The 16,564-nt window shown below is 35.5% G+C and overlaps 1 protein-coding gene across 8 annotated transcripts in view; it reads left to right on the forward strand.

Annotated features, from left to right (window-relative positions):
- Positions 1 to 8,187, forward strand: part of Znf382 (zinc finger protein 382) — a 15,608-nt gene extending 7,421 nt beyond the window's left edge. For 7 of the 8 annotated variants that reach the window (XM_048791114.1, XM_048791112.1, XM_048791116.1 and 4 more), the window contains exon 5: positions 6,704 to 8,187. In XM_048791114.1, coding sequence (XP_048647071.1) covers positions 6,704 to 8,133 — 1,430 coding nt within the window. In that variant the 3' untranslated portion in view covers positions 8,134 to 8,187. The remainder of the gene's footprint in view (positions 1 to 6,703) is intronic. The other variant, XM_048791113.1, reaches the window with a different exon arrangement.
- Positions 8,188 to 16,564: the final 8,377 nt, after the last annotated feature.

Genomic DNA, 16,564 nt, shown 5'->3' on the forward strand with positions numbered 1-16,564 from the left:
AAAAAAAAAAAAAAAAAAAGACCTGAGATCTGTGAAGTGTCCATATGTGGCTGACTGTCATACTCTAAAAACCTAAATTTTAGTTTTCAATATCATTTCTCATATAAATGTTTTTCTTGTTTGCCTTCTGTTTATAGAAATATTGGCTCACTGTTAACTTACCAAGAATCCATTCCAAGATTTGTAGGTATTTCATACAAAGTGACCTTCAGTAATTTCTTTGAGTTGTACAAAAGTAGCAACCCATATTCTCACATCCCATTAAGTTCTGTCAGGTCTCCTCCAGATCAGTCCCTCCCCAGGATAATCACAGTTGTGATTTCCACGAGCAGAGATTCGTTTTGCCTTTTATAGACCTTTGTCATATGGGCTCCATGTCTGAGAAATTTACACTTGTTTGCATTTATACATAGTTTCTTACTTTAATTGTGGGATAGTATTCAATTGTACAAATATACCAGTTTGTTTCTCTATGTTCTATTAATAGACATTTGGGGTCTTTCTAGTTTGGATACATTATGAATAAAGCTGCTGTAAACATTCTTATAAAAATCTTTTTGTGGACATAGGTGTTTATGTCTCCTCAGTAAACACCTAACAGTGATTCTGTTGATTCATAAATCAGGTATATGTTAATTGCCAGTTTTTTAAAGTTACTGTGCCATCTTAGACTTTTGCCAGCAATGTATAAGAACTTTATCCCACATTCTCTTCTACATTACTTCCTGATAGTATATCTTTCCAATTTAACTTAGATTTCTCTTATAAATTATATGTTGAAAAAAATTTTAAGTGCTTTTTATGTTACAGGTGTTCACTCAAGTGTTGATTTTTTATTGGGTAGTATATATTTTTCATTGAGTAATAGGAATTTTTTACATATTTTAGATAGGAATCTTTTGTTCGATGTACACATTGCAAATATTTCCTCTATTCTTTAGTGTGCCTATTCATTTTCTTAAGTATTTAGCATTTTAACCTACCCAGGATCCCAAAGAAGAAAAAGAGAAAAATATTATATTAGCTGATACTTTATAATCTTTCTTATTTTACCATTGTTGTACTGTGTGATAGTCACTGTTCAAGGCACTGTGTGTACAGCTGAATTTTCTTGCCTCATAAAGCACTTATTCTGCTGGGGGATCCATGCCAGAAACACCATAAAGAGGTATATGTAGAATAGTATGGTATGTAATATGAAAAGTGGAAAGGAGGGAAAAGTGAGGCAGAGGAAGAGAATGTGGTGAGGAGGTTGTGAATTTTTTTTTAACAAGGCAGGGAGTTAATTTTTAAAAAAAGAAAATATGAGTGAAGACCTAAGGGAAGAGAGGAAGTGGACCTAGCAGAGTTTAGGAAGGGACCTTTAATGCAGGTCCCTTTTATGCAGAACAGTAGGTGAAAAGCACTGAGGGTAGTTCTGTTTGTCATCTGTGACTGGAGCAGAGTGAATGGCAGGGGAAGGGGAGAAAAGAGAGAAGAGGCCTGAGGCACCTGTGTCCTTGGAGGGCGCTGTGAGGGTTTTGACTTTTATTATGGCTAAAGTGGGAGCCATTGGAAGGTTTTCAACAAGGCATTCATGATCTAATATCAGTTTGTTTGTCTGTTTTTTACAATACTGGGAATTAAACTCAAGGACAATTTACCACTGAACTACATCCCCAACCCTTTAAAAACAATTTTTTTTTGAGACAGGGTCTCCTCACTAAGTTGACAAGACTGGACTCAAGCTTGAAGTCATCCTGTATAGCTGGGATTATGGACCTGAACAAATGTGCCCAGCTCAACTTCAGTTGGAATTTATTAAAATTGTGTTCCTTGGTGTAGTATAGTAGCTGAAAGTGGCATGGTTGAGAATTGACTGAGAGGAAGATAGATATAGATCTAGGAAGGTCAGGTAGGAGGCCAGTCAATGCATTGATCCAGGCAAGGGAAGATGGTGGCTTGGCCCAGGGTGTACCTATTCATTTTTAAGGTATCTTTATGAACAGAAGTATTTAATTTTGAGGAAGTCCAGTTTAGCCATTTTTTCTTTTATAATTAGTTCTTTGATCTCACAAATATCTGTCCAAGTTATTATGGTAGTTCCCTATATTTTCTTCTGAGAATGTTGTGTATATTTTTGTTTTTATGATTAATTTTATGATCTATCTCATGTTAAATTTCACTTATGATATGAGGTAAGTCCTCAAGGGTATTTTCCTCCATATGGATCTCAATTAGTTCCATCACTATTTGTTAAATTGAATCAAATTGTTCTGGTGATCATGTAGAAAATTATTTGATCATATTTGTGTCACTCCATTTTTTAACTCTCTATTATTTCCTTTGATATATTTTAAGTCATATTTCCAATGCTACCTGTTCTGTGATTACTGTGATTTTATAATGAGTCTTGAGGACAGTTAATTTAAGTCCTCCAAGTTTATTCCCTTTTAAATTGTTTTGGCATTCTAGGTCATTTTCTTCTCAAGTACATATTTCAATCAACTTCTTTATTTCTTTAAGTAAATGTCCCAGGATTTGAGAGAACTAATATCTTAGCACTATTGAGTCTTCTGGTTTGTAACCATACTTTAGCTTTCCATTTTAGTAGCTTTCCAAATTGCTATAAGGAGTGTTTTATTATTTTTATTATTGTACATTATTAATTAAGTTTATATTTTTAATATTTTTTATGATATTGTAAATAGTAGGATTTTTTGTGTGCTCTGACTACTGAATTCTAGGGCCTTTTGCATGCACCACTGAGCTATACTCCTAGCCCAAGGCAGGATTTTTAAATTTACTTCTTCTAGTTTGTTGCTGATTTATATAAACACAATTTTCATATATTGACTTTTCATATTTATGGTTGTGTTAGGTTTTATTGTTGTTGTTATTACTGTTTAATATAGTAATATGCCTTAACCAAGGTTTCAGTTACTTACAGGGTCATCTACAGTCCAAAAACTATTAAATGGAAAATTCCAGAAATAAGTAATCCATGAGTTTTAATATGCACACTGCTCTGAGTAGCATGATGAAATCTCATAGTGTCTCATTCTGTCCCACCTGGGATGTACATCATCCCTTTGTCCAGCAACTCACTAATCACTTAGTTGCCTCTTGGTTGTCAGATCAACTGTCATAATATCAGTATCTCAATACTGTGTTCAAGTGATTCTTGGGTAGTAGCCTAACTATATCACAATGCCTAAGTCATTCTTCTCATCATATGGGCTTTATATCATCTCCTATTATCACAAGAAGGGTGAGTATACAATATAATAAATATTTTGAGAGAGGGAACAAGCCTAAATAAATAGAGGTGATAGAATTTGCAGACTAAGATGTTAAAACACCATCATAAGTTACCTCATTGTCTCTGGACACAGTGGCACACACCTTAATCACAGAGCATGAGTGTTTTATATTGACTTACCTGTGTAAAGTAGGATGGTTTAAAAAAAAGGGGGAAAGATAGTTGGGCATGTGGTGCAGACCTGTAATCCCAGCTACTCAAGAGGCTAGGGCAGAAGGATCACAAGTTTGAGGACATTCTTGGCAGTTTAGTGAGAACCTGTCTCAAAATTTAAAAATAAGTAAATAAAAGGCTAGAGTTGGGTGGCACATTCCCATAATCTCAGCAACTCAGGAACCTTGAATCACAAGATTAAGGCCAGCCTTGGCAACTTAGTACAACCCTATCTCAAAATTTAAAAAATGGAAAAGTTTGGAGATATAGCTCAGTGGTAGAGTGCTTGACTAGCATGTGCAAAGCCCTGCTGTTCAGTTCCTAATATTGCCAAAAAAAGAGAGAAATAAAGACAAGTCTAGAAAGGTAGCAGCAGTAAGGCATCAAAAATGGAGTCAGACTCTGCTACACATATAAATGCTTAGTAAAAGAAAATGTAGTGACTATGTATCAGACAGCAAATTTCAGCACATGGAATATTATAGCAATAAAGAGGGACATAGTATCAAAATTTTTTTAGATGTTGATGAACCTTTATTTTATTCATTTAGTTATATGTGGTTCTGAGAATCAAACTCAGTGCCTCACACATGCTAGGCAAGTGTTCTACCACTGAGTCACAACCCAAGTCCACATAATATCAAAACTTATAACAGTCTTCTGGCCTTTCCTTGGAGTGATGGTATACACTTGTAATCCCAGAGATTTGGGAGGCAGAGGCAGGAGGATTGCAAGTTTCAGACCAGCCTCAGTAATTTAGTGAGACTCTGTATTAAAATGAAAATAATGTTTTATTTATTTACTTTTTAATATGTATTTTTTATTTTTAGATGGACACAATATCTTTATTTTTTTATATGGTTTTGAGGATCAGACCCAGCGCCACGCACATGCCAGGCGAGCGCGCTACCGCTTGAGCCACATCCCCAGCCCGAAAATAATGTTTTAAAAAGTATCTGGTTTGAAACTCAGTGGTTAAGTGACCCTGGGGTTAAATCTCCAGTTCAAACAAAAAGTTATAACAGTCTTTAACAGAGCTTCAAAATATATCAACATTCACCTTTTATCATAGTCACTCTCCATTGGAGTCTTTTTAGTGTTGTTAGTTTTTTTTCCTTTAATGCTGGGGATTGAACCCAAAGCCTCATACATGGTAGGCAAGTGCTCTCCTATATTTCTGGCCCTTTTTATTTTGTATTTTGAGACAGGTTCAGGCTGGCCTCCTCAGCATTCTGATCCTCCTGCCTCAGTCTCCTGAGTCTCTGGGATTACAGGAATGGATCAACATACCTAGCTAAAGTCCTTTATTTTGCCTCTCCTTACTATAGCTTGTAGCAGACTAGGTATTTAATAGTTACCTTATTCATTATCTTATGGTGCCATGCAGTGAATTCATTCAGAAATCATTTAATGTTAAGTTCTTTTTAGATATATCTGCTGAAATAACATTCCCTCACCTCGTATAACAACATGTTAATGTGTACTCAGAATATCTCAGATAGTCAATTGACTATATAATTATTGACTAATAAAAGCACATGTTTTGGGCTGGGAAAGCAAAATTATCAAATTGAGCATTTAAATGGAATAGTCATGTTAAAATATCAGGTTTTTAAAAGATTTCTTGAAATGGATGGTCTAGACCCTACTTTTATGCCAATTTCAGACAAATTAAACGCTGAAAAGTAGAAAGACCATGTGAAGGCCTTGGGGGAAAAAAATGGATAGTAGCATATCTTGGAGCTATTTGAGGTTCTGAGGAAGACAATTTAACTTCAATTACCAAATAGCCTAGTCTTACGTGTTTAAGAACTACACATAAGTGGAATTATATCATATATGTACTTTATTGCATAAATCTTACACTCTGAAAAATGAGAATCATCCCTGTTGGCCATTATATATTATAGGTTTCCTTTTTCTTGCTGAGGTATAATTCCATTGTGTGTGTATACAAAATACATTATTATCTGTTTACATTTTGATGGATATTTGAAATTTTTTCCAGTATAGTGCTATTATAAATAAAAATGTATCATAGGTAAGCTGAATCTACCCTTGAAATTGCTCCCCCAAATGTGAATGATAGGTAATAATACTATTATATAGTCAAGAACTTATAGAAAAAATATAGTTAAGCCAGATGTACTGCTGCACACCTAGAATCCCAGCTAATTGAGAGGCTGATGCAGGAGGATCACAAGTTCAAGGCTAGCCTGGGCAATTAGTGAGACCTTGTCTCAAAATTAAAATTAAAACAGGCTAGTGATGTGGCTCAGTGATAAAGTACCTCTGGGTTCAATCCCAAGTAACCAAAAAACAATTATATTTAAGGTCAGTTAGTACCCTACATATTCATTGAAGAATCTATTCCTTCACACCCCTACAGAGAATAACAAAGCTGATGTATGTTTCTACATTGGGAGGAAAACTTGAATCCTTTTCCTCTAAAACTGAAAAACAGTAATTCAACATATTGAAAAGAGAAGAGGTTAAATTGATGGTCAGGAGAATTTTATTACTGAGCATTTCTGGGAGAATAAATTGATGGTGGCAACAATCATAATACAATAATGATTATATTCATGTTGCAAGTATAATTTGTCTTCTTGTTAACTTTATAATTCTTCATGGAAATATGTTTTCTTGATTCTTTACTTCAAGAGAAAATAAATCATAGTCATATGGACAGTGAGGGCCAGGACTGTAAATCAGTGTTTCTGTACATTAGGAAATGAGTTTGAGAAAGTTCATTTGTTATGGATTGAATAAGTGGAAATGAGGAAGAAATGAGTGGAAGCATTTTACAATATTTGTATAAGAAATGAGGAAATAAATATGTAGGTTTTCATCTCTGCCTAAATAATTTTCCTTGTTACACTACTTACTATTTGGTTCCCTTGCTAGGCTCATTTCATTATCTCGTAATTTTCCCATCTAAGAACAATTACTCTTTCACAATTCTTATCTACTGTTCACCTCTGTTTGTCCTTATTATACCATCTCCATGCAGCTGACAATTGCAGCATGCCAAAGATATAATTGTTCTTTGTTTATGCCAGTTTTTCCTCATTTCTGTGGCACAGCAGGGTTTTTGTTTATGTTTTATCTACCAAGAGGTTATTTATTCTAGCCTTTTTTAGACCACAGTAGCAAGACGGATAGTTTCATATGAGTTGTTCATATATACATGCAATCCACAGTATGTATAAAAAGACTTACAATGTTGTTAATTGTATTCTTTTCTAGAAGATGGGAAAGCTGAAGATGTTTTAGTGAAGTTCAAAGAATTCCAAGACAAGCAATCTAGATCAGTTGTGTTTATCAATCATAAAAAACTTATTAAGGAAAGAAGTAATATGTATGGGAAAACCCTTACTCCAGGAAAGAACCGCATGATTTCAAAAACAATGTTATGTGAATATAATAAACCTGATGGAAAAGTTTTGAAAAATATTTCAGAATTAGTTATTAGAAATATAAACCCTGCAAGAGAGAAGTTTGGTGAGAGTAATGGTTGGGAGAAATCAGTCCTCAATACTAAGCATGAGAAAATTCAACCATCAATAAATTTCCATAAACAAACAGAAAAGGATGTTGATGGTAAACAGGAAGTTACTCAACATCAGAAGGTTCAAACTCCAGAGCAGCCATTTGAATGTAATGAACGTGACAAATCCTTCCTTATGAAAGGAATGTTATTTACACAGACTAAAGCTCACAGAGGAGAAAGAACCTTTGAATTCAATAAAGATGGAATTGCCTTCCTAGAAAGGTCAGATCTTGGTATCCATCCACATAATCTTATAGAAAAGAAGTCCTCTGCATACAACAAATATGGGAATGGGAAATTCTTGTGCAGAAAGTCTGTTTTTATTATGCATCAGAGATCTCAAATAGAAGAGAAACCCTTTCAATGTCCTTACTGTGGGAATGGCTTCAGAAGGAAGTCATACCTCATTGAACATCAACGAATTCACACAGGTGAGAAACCTTATGTTTGCAGTCAATGTGGAAAGGCCTTTCGCCAGAAGACAGCCCTCACTCTTCATGAAAAAACACACATAGAGGGGAAACCCTATCTTTGTATTGATTGTGGGAAATCCTTCCGCCAGAAGGCAACCCTCACTAGACATCACAAAACACATACAGGGGAGAAGGCCTATGAGTGTACTCAGTGTGGAAGTGCCTTTAGAAAGAAGTCATACCTCATTGATCATCAGAGAACTCACACAGGGGAGAAACCATATCAATGTAATGAGTGTGGGAAGGCATTTATCCAGAAGACAACCCTCACTGTACATCAGAGAACCCACACAGGAGAGAAACCCTATATTTGTAACGAATGTGGGAAATCCTTTTGTCAAAAGACTACCCTCACTCTCCATCAGAGAATTCATACAGGAGAAAAACCCTATATTTGTAATGAATGTGGGAAGTCCTTCCGCCAGAAGGCAATCCTTACTGTTCATCACAGAATACATACGGGAGAAAAATCCAATGGATGTCCTCAATGTGGGAAAGCCTTTAGTAGAAAATCAAACCTCATTCGCCATCAAAAAACACACACAGGAGAGAAACCATATGAATGTAAAGAATGTGGGAAATTCTTCAGTTGTAAGTCAAACCTCATTGTCCACCAGAAAACTCACAAAGTAGAAACTATGAGAATTCAGTAAGTGATGTGACTTTTTTAATAAAAGCTTTTCAAGTCATAGCAACCCTGTACCTAATGTTGCTTGCAAGTGTAATAATATTTAGTAATTTAAGATAATATGCCATGTATTTACTGTTTGGTAGCCTGTAAAACACATATACACACACAATATTGTTGGAAATTTAAACAAAAATCTTTGAAAATAAAAGCCTAAATTTTTATTAAATTCACTGGACCAAAACGTCCTCTTTAAATTGCTATGAACATTTAAAATTATTTTCAATTTCGATACAAAGTAGTTTCAATACTTTTTATGAACTAATAATAAACAGTTGGCCAGCTGGCAGTGGCCCATGAATACACTGTGAATAGAAGTCATTTGGAATAATGGAGGTATGCTGGGCATTGTGGCACATACCTGTAATCCCAGCAACTTGGGAGGCAGAGGCAAGGAGGATTGCAAGTTTGATGCTGGCCTCAGCAGCTTAGCAAGGCCCAAAGAAACTCGGTGAGACCCTGTCTCAAAATAAAAAAAAAATAAAGACTGGGGATATAGCTCAGTAGCAAGGTGCCCCTGGGTTCAATCCCCAGTAACAACAACAACAAAAAAAAAGAATAAAGAGAGAAAGGAGGTGAGAACTTTTATTTCTTCTTGCAAAAATGGAATAAAAATTAGTTACCTCCTCAAAGTTAACCATAACTTTGACCTCTAACATTATAAATTTGTTTTTCCATATTATAAACCTTTATATTAATTGGATTATGTACCGTGTATTCATTCAGAATTGGCTTGTTTCATTCATCATTGTCTCTCAGTGTAATCATCAGTGCATGTGACAGAAGTTCATTTCTTTTTATTCTATATAGAATTCCATTAATATGAGTATATCACAATTTATCCATTTTCCTATTGATTGCCTCTTACATTTCTTACAGCTTAGGGTCATAATAAATAATGCTTCTGAGAACACATTAGTCTTTTTGTGTACATATGTGCACTTCTCTTATGTATATAGTTAGGGAGTGGAATTTCTGGGTCTTAGGGAATTTGTATGCCAATCACCTTTGGTAAATAACTGCCAAACAACTCAGAATTTTCACAGCATGAGATAATTTACTCTAAAGGGAAACTACTATGTATATTATCAACATGGTGGTGGTTCAAACCACAGAATTCATGCTAGGGGAAAAATTAAATCAATGTTGGAAAAACTGGGAACATGAATATAATGCATGTAGAAAGGCTTTTAGCAACAGCTCTAATTTTAATACAATTCCAGACAAATATAATAAATACAGGGCTAACTTTTAGCCATAGTTAATGACTTATTTGAAATTTTGAAAAGTTATACTAGAGGATATGGGGTTCTGGCTCAATGGTAGAACACTTGCCTACCACATGTGAGGCACTGGGTTTGATCCTTAGTGTCACATAAAAATAAAATAAATAGGGACTGGGTGTGGCTCAGTGGTAGAGCGCTCACCTAACATGTGTGAGGCATTGGGTTCATTCCCCAGCACCACATAAAAAATGAATGAATAAATAAAATAAAGTTATTTACAAAAAATAAAACAAATAAAATAAAGGTATTGTACCCATATACAACTAAAAAAATTTAAAAGAAGTTATACTAGAGAAAGATACTCAACATTTTCCTTTCTCAACATCAGAGAATTCTAACTAGAAAAAATCTTATGAGAATATGAAAGTTGGAAAGTGGGTGGACTTTATATTACTTGTCATTTGTAAATGTTGAATATGGAAAACTTAAATCTTAAACGTTGGGGAATTCATCTGGATAGGAGTTATTCAAGTGAAATGATTGTAAGAATAAGTTTAGAAAAAAATGAAGAATGACTTTATCCATAGCTCCTAATACAATGTCAAAGAATTCATACCAAAAAAAAAAAAAGTAAAGAATGGATACTTTTAAATTAAATTTGATTATTTGGTTAAGAGAACCTAGTTAAATTACATATTCAAATGCATACTTCCCAATTTTGCAAAAATGAAAATGGCCCCAAATGTCTGTCTTCAAACAGTTCTATACAGAGTCAGTTCTCATGAAGTCCCACAAACTAAGGAGCAAAGAGGAAAAAAGAAATGGATTACAACAAATATAAGTACACTCACATCCTCCTAGGAGGTACTTTTGAATGCTTCAAAGAAAGCCTAATTGAATTTTTATTTTGTAGTAGCTACTTATATTTAAGCTGCTCTTAGAAAATTTGGGTCAATTAGTTTATATTTTGTCATGAGGCAGCATTAGACTAAATTCCAGAATCCTGCTTGAAGATCTCTGTTGAAGTTGGAGATTTTTTGACACTAATTTTCCATTTATGAATTGATAAACATGAGGATTTTTCATGTAATTCAACTATTACTATATTATGTGTGGGCAGCTGTGAGGAGCAAACATGATTTTAACATCCGAGTCTGCTTACTTCTAAATATGTATATATTTATTTAGGAGTAAAGAAGACATGGATTTATATATATTATATTTAACATATATGATACATTTATATGTTATATAATTATACATTTATATATTATATAAATTCATACATTATAAAATATATATTTCAAAACACTTTAATAAATATATATTATAAATATATATTAAATATAATATTCTATCTATGTATAAACTTAAACATATAAGTATAATTTTGCAGATTCATATGTCGTAGACCCAACTGCAAAATCACAGACATGTACAAAGATAATTATTCACTCAAAGGGCTCCACAGAGCATATCCATGTAATGGTTTTATTTAAAAGCAAAGGGCATGCAAGCGTTGGGTGGGGGGGGGTGTCTGTGAATAATCCAGGTTTAAACTCTAGTGTCCTTATTCACAAAAGACTGCACACTGCCTCTGGGATTAAATACTAAGATGTATATGAAACTTGCCTTTGAGAGCACTCAAAATTTCTCTGCAAGTGTTCTCTGTTCACTGATTACATAGTCTAGCCAGGCTATCTGACTAGCAAATTGAAAATCATCAGTAAAAAAATTGCCTCCAGGGCAGTATCAGGTTTTAAATATACCTTGCATATATCACTGCCCTCATTTCTACCAGGAATCAAAATTAGACATATAGGCATCAGGGAGGTAATGCTAGAACTTGGAATCCAACTGTAAATCAACTCCATCCTCTAAATATAGTTCTTCAATTCTTGTGTATTTTCTCCTAGAGTATGTGATCAAGCCTACCTCATTCCCTATGGCCCCAGTGTCAGTGTTAAGTGCATCTTAAACATGAGCCTTTTAGCCAGGTAATCCTTATATTTCTCCACTCAATTTCCAGTCTAGCACTAGAATCAGGCTTGCCATGCCCAACTCACAACAGCAAAACAAAATAAAACAAAATACACCTATTTCAACCATTTCAAACAGTCATAAATTTATATAATCTTGGTTTTTTCAAAACCCTAGGTATAAACAGTACCAAGTTCTATGACAATATGGAGTAACTTTCACATGTTGCTAATATAAATACAAAATGGCTAAGCTACACTCAAAAACAATTTTTCAGTCTCTCTCTCTCTCTCTCTCTGTAGTGGTACTAGGGATTGAACCCAGATCCTCATGCATGCACTTTACTACCAAGCTACATCCCCAACCCAATTTTTCAGTCTCTTAAGTTACACATATACTTCCCATATGACCCAGCAATCTCACTTTAAGTATTTACCCTAGGAAATTAAAACTTATATTCACATACAAACCTGTATATGAATGTTTATAGTATCACTTAAAATAAAAAACTGGAAATAATCCAAAGTGTTCTTCAGTGGATTAATGGATATATTCACAAAATGGAATGCTATTCACCAATTTTAAAAAAAGAACTACTGATATATGCAGCAACATGGATGAACTTCACATTCATTATGCTAACATAAAGACCCCAGTCCAAAAAGTTATATGCCATGTGATTCTTTTATATGACATTCTGGAAAAGGCAGAAAACTAATCAGTGTTTACCAAGTGTTTGGATAGGGGAGGATCTCATTACAAAGGACATGCACAAAGAAATTGAGGTGTTGGAATTGTTTTATATCCTATTTGTGGTCATAGATGAAAAAATTTATGCATGCTTTAAAAACAAGTAGAAGTATACATGCACACAGTGAATTGTATTGTTTGTAAATTTTATAAATAAATTTTAAAACTATAGATCTGTTCTCCAGCTCCATTATCAGCAGAATCTGTGATTTGTGATCTGCCCCACAAAAAGTTTTGGATGTTCAATAGCCTGCAAGCACATGTGTATGCATGTATACATATGCACAAATGCGGGCACACACACACACACTCTCACATACACACACAGGCCTTGCCACATGATCTCCTTATTTCTTGTTTCTCTGTCAACTACAACACAAGGAATACAATGCATTTGACTCATGTTTGTAATCTCCATCCACATGATCAGCCCACAGCTGGAGTAGCAGACTCCATTTCTGGGGTGGGAGAGTTAGAGAGCTTACCTCTAAAATGGGGTATGTTGTATTGGGCATTCTCCAACAGAAATGACAATAGATGGCCTACCAGCCAATATATACCCAGAAGTGCACTTGCAATCATTGAGAATGATATTAAGAGTGGCCAATATGGGGCTGGGGATGTGGCTCAAGCGGTAGCACGCTTGCCTGGCATGCGTGCAGCCCGGGTTCGATCCTTAGCACCACATACAAAGATATTGTGTCCGCCGAAAACTAAAAAATAAATATTAAAAAAAATTCTCTCTCTTTTAAAAAAAAAGAGTGGCCAATATGCTTCTATACCTTGGTTCTCATCAATATTCTTTTTTTTCAAAATATCTTTATTTCACTGATTTATTTTCATGTGGTGCTGATCGAACCCAGGGCCTTGTGCATGGCAAGGTGCGCTCTCTACCGCTGAACTACAACCCTAGCCCTCATCGATATTCTTTTTTACAACACAACATAAAGGTCTGAATTCTAGAGGATGACACTACATCCCAGCAGAATATGTCCTTTGTGCCTTCATTTTGGCTGTACTTAGAGAAGGCCATTCCAATGATTTATCAGGGGTATTTATGGATGGTGCAGTAGGGGATACCAGTAGTTCATTTCATTGGTATGAGCCAGCCCCTGCAATTTTTTTCCCTGCAAAAGTGCATTTCCTAATAAGATGCTATGGTATGTGAGATATCATGCCTTTGTGTCAGATATTCTATTTTTATAATTTTTTTGTAGTTGTAGATGCATTTACTTTTTATTATTTTTTTTAATGCAGTGCTAATGATCAAAACCAGTGCCTCACACATGCTAGGCAAGCACTCTGCCATGGAGCTACAACCTCAGTTCATGTCAGGCATTCTTTAACAGCATACCTTTATTATATTTCTTTATTTTTTAATATGGTGCTAAGGATCAAACCCAGTGCCTCACACGTGCAAGGCAAACACTGTGCCACTGAGCCACAACCCCATTCCCCATGTCAGGCATTCTTTAAGCACTCATATGGTGGTGTTGGCTGAGGTCTTGTAGGCACAAAAAGCAGACCCATACCCAGAATAGTTGTTCACAAGAATAAATTGCAGGCTCTTGCAGGATAGAAGAGACCCAATTTGGTGAACCCAGCTGGATAGTATGTGGTTGCTTATTTTCTCAAAGAATACTGCCAATGAAGGTTTATTTTTGATGTCTCTTACTAGAAGATTGGACAGTCAGAGGCAGCAGTATCTGGAGTCCATGATATAGATGTCATCCATATTCTCCATTATTTGCAGTTACCACCAACTTATATATGTGTTATAATGCCTAAACTGGAGGACAGGTTATTAAGGCTGGGTAATAACAACCTAAGTCATTTTACACATTTGGATGTTTAGTGACTTTTTGATACAAAGATCTTCACACATCATGCCCGCTATTTCATATGTCCATCTATTTGCCTTTACACCTCATATATCATTGTGGTAGTCAATTTTATGCATTGGCTAGACTAGGCTACAGTCCCTCGTTATTTAGAAACAAATAAAGGTATTGCTATGAAGGGACTTTGTAGATGGATTATATTCCATAATCAGTTAATGCTCTCACAGAGAGATTTATTTTCTAAGAATTGGTTGACACGATTATGGAAGCTGGCAAGTCCAAAACCTACAGGGTAGCCCAACAGGCTGGAAACTCAGGGAAGAGTTAATGTTATAATTGAAACCCAAGGCAGTTTGATGGCAGCATTTCCTCCTCTGAGAGAAGTAGGTCTTTTAAGGCCTTCAACTTGTTGGATGATTCTGACTCAGGTTATGGAGCATAATCTGCTTACTCAAAGCCTGATTTAATGTTAATTTTATATAAGAAAAATATGCAAATAACTAGAATAATGTTTGACAAAATATAGGTATACCAATGACAAGGATGTATTAATTCTCCAGCCCTATGCTGCTGTCTAATCTACATGGAACTTGATCAGGTTTCCCTTCTGGAAGACACCATAATGGTCCATTATATTGATGATATCATGCTTACTGGACCAGGTAAACAGGGTAAACGTGAAGCAACAAGTACTCTGGACATATTGGTAAGGCTTTTTTTTTTTTTGGATAGTACTAGAGATTGAACCCAGGGGCACTTTACCACTGAACTGCTTCTGCAATCTTTTTTGATACAGGATCTCACTAAGGTGCTCAGGCTGGCCTCAAACTTGTGATCCTACTGTCTCAGCCTCCCAAGTGGCTGGGATTATAGGTGTGTACCACTGTGCCCACCTTGGTAAGACATTTGTATGTTAGAGGGTGGGAAGTCTGGCAAAAATTTCTTTGGGGTCAGTAGCATGGTGCATGTTGAGAGAGCCTTTATAAAGTGAATTTTTCCATCTGCCCCCACATAAAACAAAAATATAACTACTATATCTAATTAGCTTTTTTATGCACCATATTCTTTATTTGGGTTTGCTACTCTAAGACCAAGAATTAGTTTCCAGCCAGGAACAGTGGCACACATCTGTGAGCCCAGTGACTCAGGGAGGCTGATGAAGGAGGACTGCAAGTGTGAGGCAGTTCACCATCAATTTCTTCTTCTTTCCAGGTTCTTGTTTTGTGAATTTGAAGAATGAAATCAACAGACCAGGATGAGTGAGTGTAAGAGTAGGATGAATTGAAAAATTGAAACAGGGACAGAACTCTTACAGTATAAGGGTGTTGAGAGCCACCGCTGGTCAGAATGACGCCTGACATTTGTCAGAGGGAATGTTTGAAAGGTGACGCCAGAGAACCAAAAAGAAGATGATTTGACTCAAATCCATAACAGCTGATATCCAGAGCTCCAGCTTGGCTATTCTTACATCTGCAACAGTGGTTCTCCCACACCTGGAGACTAATGAATAATGAACACCATTAAAGCCTATTTCAAATGTAAAAAAACTTGGGGCTTGCTTGTTGGGAATACCTTCAGACCCATTATGCAAGTTACAGGAAAAAGGATGGGATATCCAAAAAAGAGTCAAACCCAGGTGGTAACCAGGATGTCTTTTTTCAATATCTATTTTATTATTGCCCTTTCCCACATCATAAAGTTCTACTTTATTTTTTGAGCTCATACAGACCTAGGTTAATGTTTTTCTGATCAGTTTTATTTTTTGACTGTGGAGTTTTTAAACATTGCAATGGAGATTTCACCTGTGTAAAGCTACAAGGCCTTTACTATTGTCTTATGTGTTGTATGTTATGTGTGCACACTTGTGTTTTGTGTTGTATGTCTGTATGTGCGTATGTCCATATATATGAGGAATGCTCATGAAAAAATGGACCCAAATATTTTTATTATTCACGTGATTTAAATGGTTTAATTTAAATTGAGTAAATAGCTGTTGAGGATGGTTTTAATATGTGAACAAATAAGGAGATTAACAGATCTGTTTGTTTTCTTTCACCTTTCCTTTTCATTATATTTAATAATTCTGTTCAGGATAATGTAAATTGTCCAGAAAATTGTTTTCTTAGTACCTGTTGGAATGTTACATAATTTTCTTTTTTAGCCATCATTGCCAGAATTCCTATCTTCATCCCAGTGCCGATGAAGACAAAGATAAAACCAAACTACAGCTTCTTCGATAGCTATCACAGTAAACTGTATAAACTGATGCATCATTGAATAATAACTCAACAAGTAATGCTCAATCAAGGAGTCGATTTACTTTGGGAGGAAATGGACATATTGATAGATTCCTCTGCTTTGAACTGCTTGCAGAACTGCCTGGACTATGTATTACTTGTATACATTGTGAACTATCTGTTGGTGCAGCGAATTGTGGTAGTGCTAGAGTATCTTTGCTGATGGTGTCACTGGTGGTACAATTTTTCCAAAGGAGCTGTCAATTGGCTTGGTGTCATGGCATTTCTGTATCCATCTCCCTTCTGCTAGTGATGGTCTAAAATTGGGGGGCCAACAGAGGTGAGGCAAAGAACCTCACCCC

The sequence above is a fragment of the Marmota marmota genome, unplaced genomic scaffold (assembly GCF_001458135.2).
Source record: "Marmota marmota marmota unplaced genomic scaffold, marMar, whole genome shotgun sequence".
Taxonomy (NCBI): domain Eukaryota; kingdom Metazoa; phylum Chordata; class Mammalia; order Rodentia; family Sciuridae; genus Marmota; species Marmota marmota.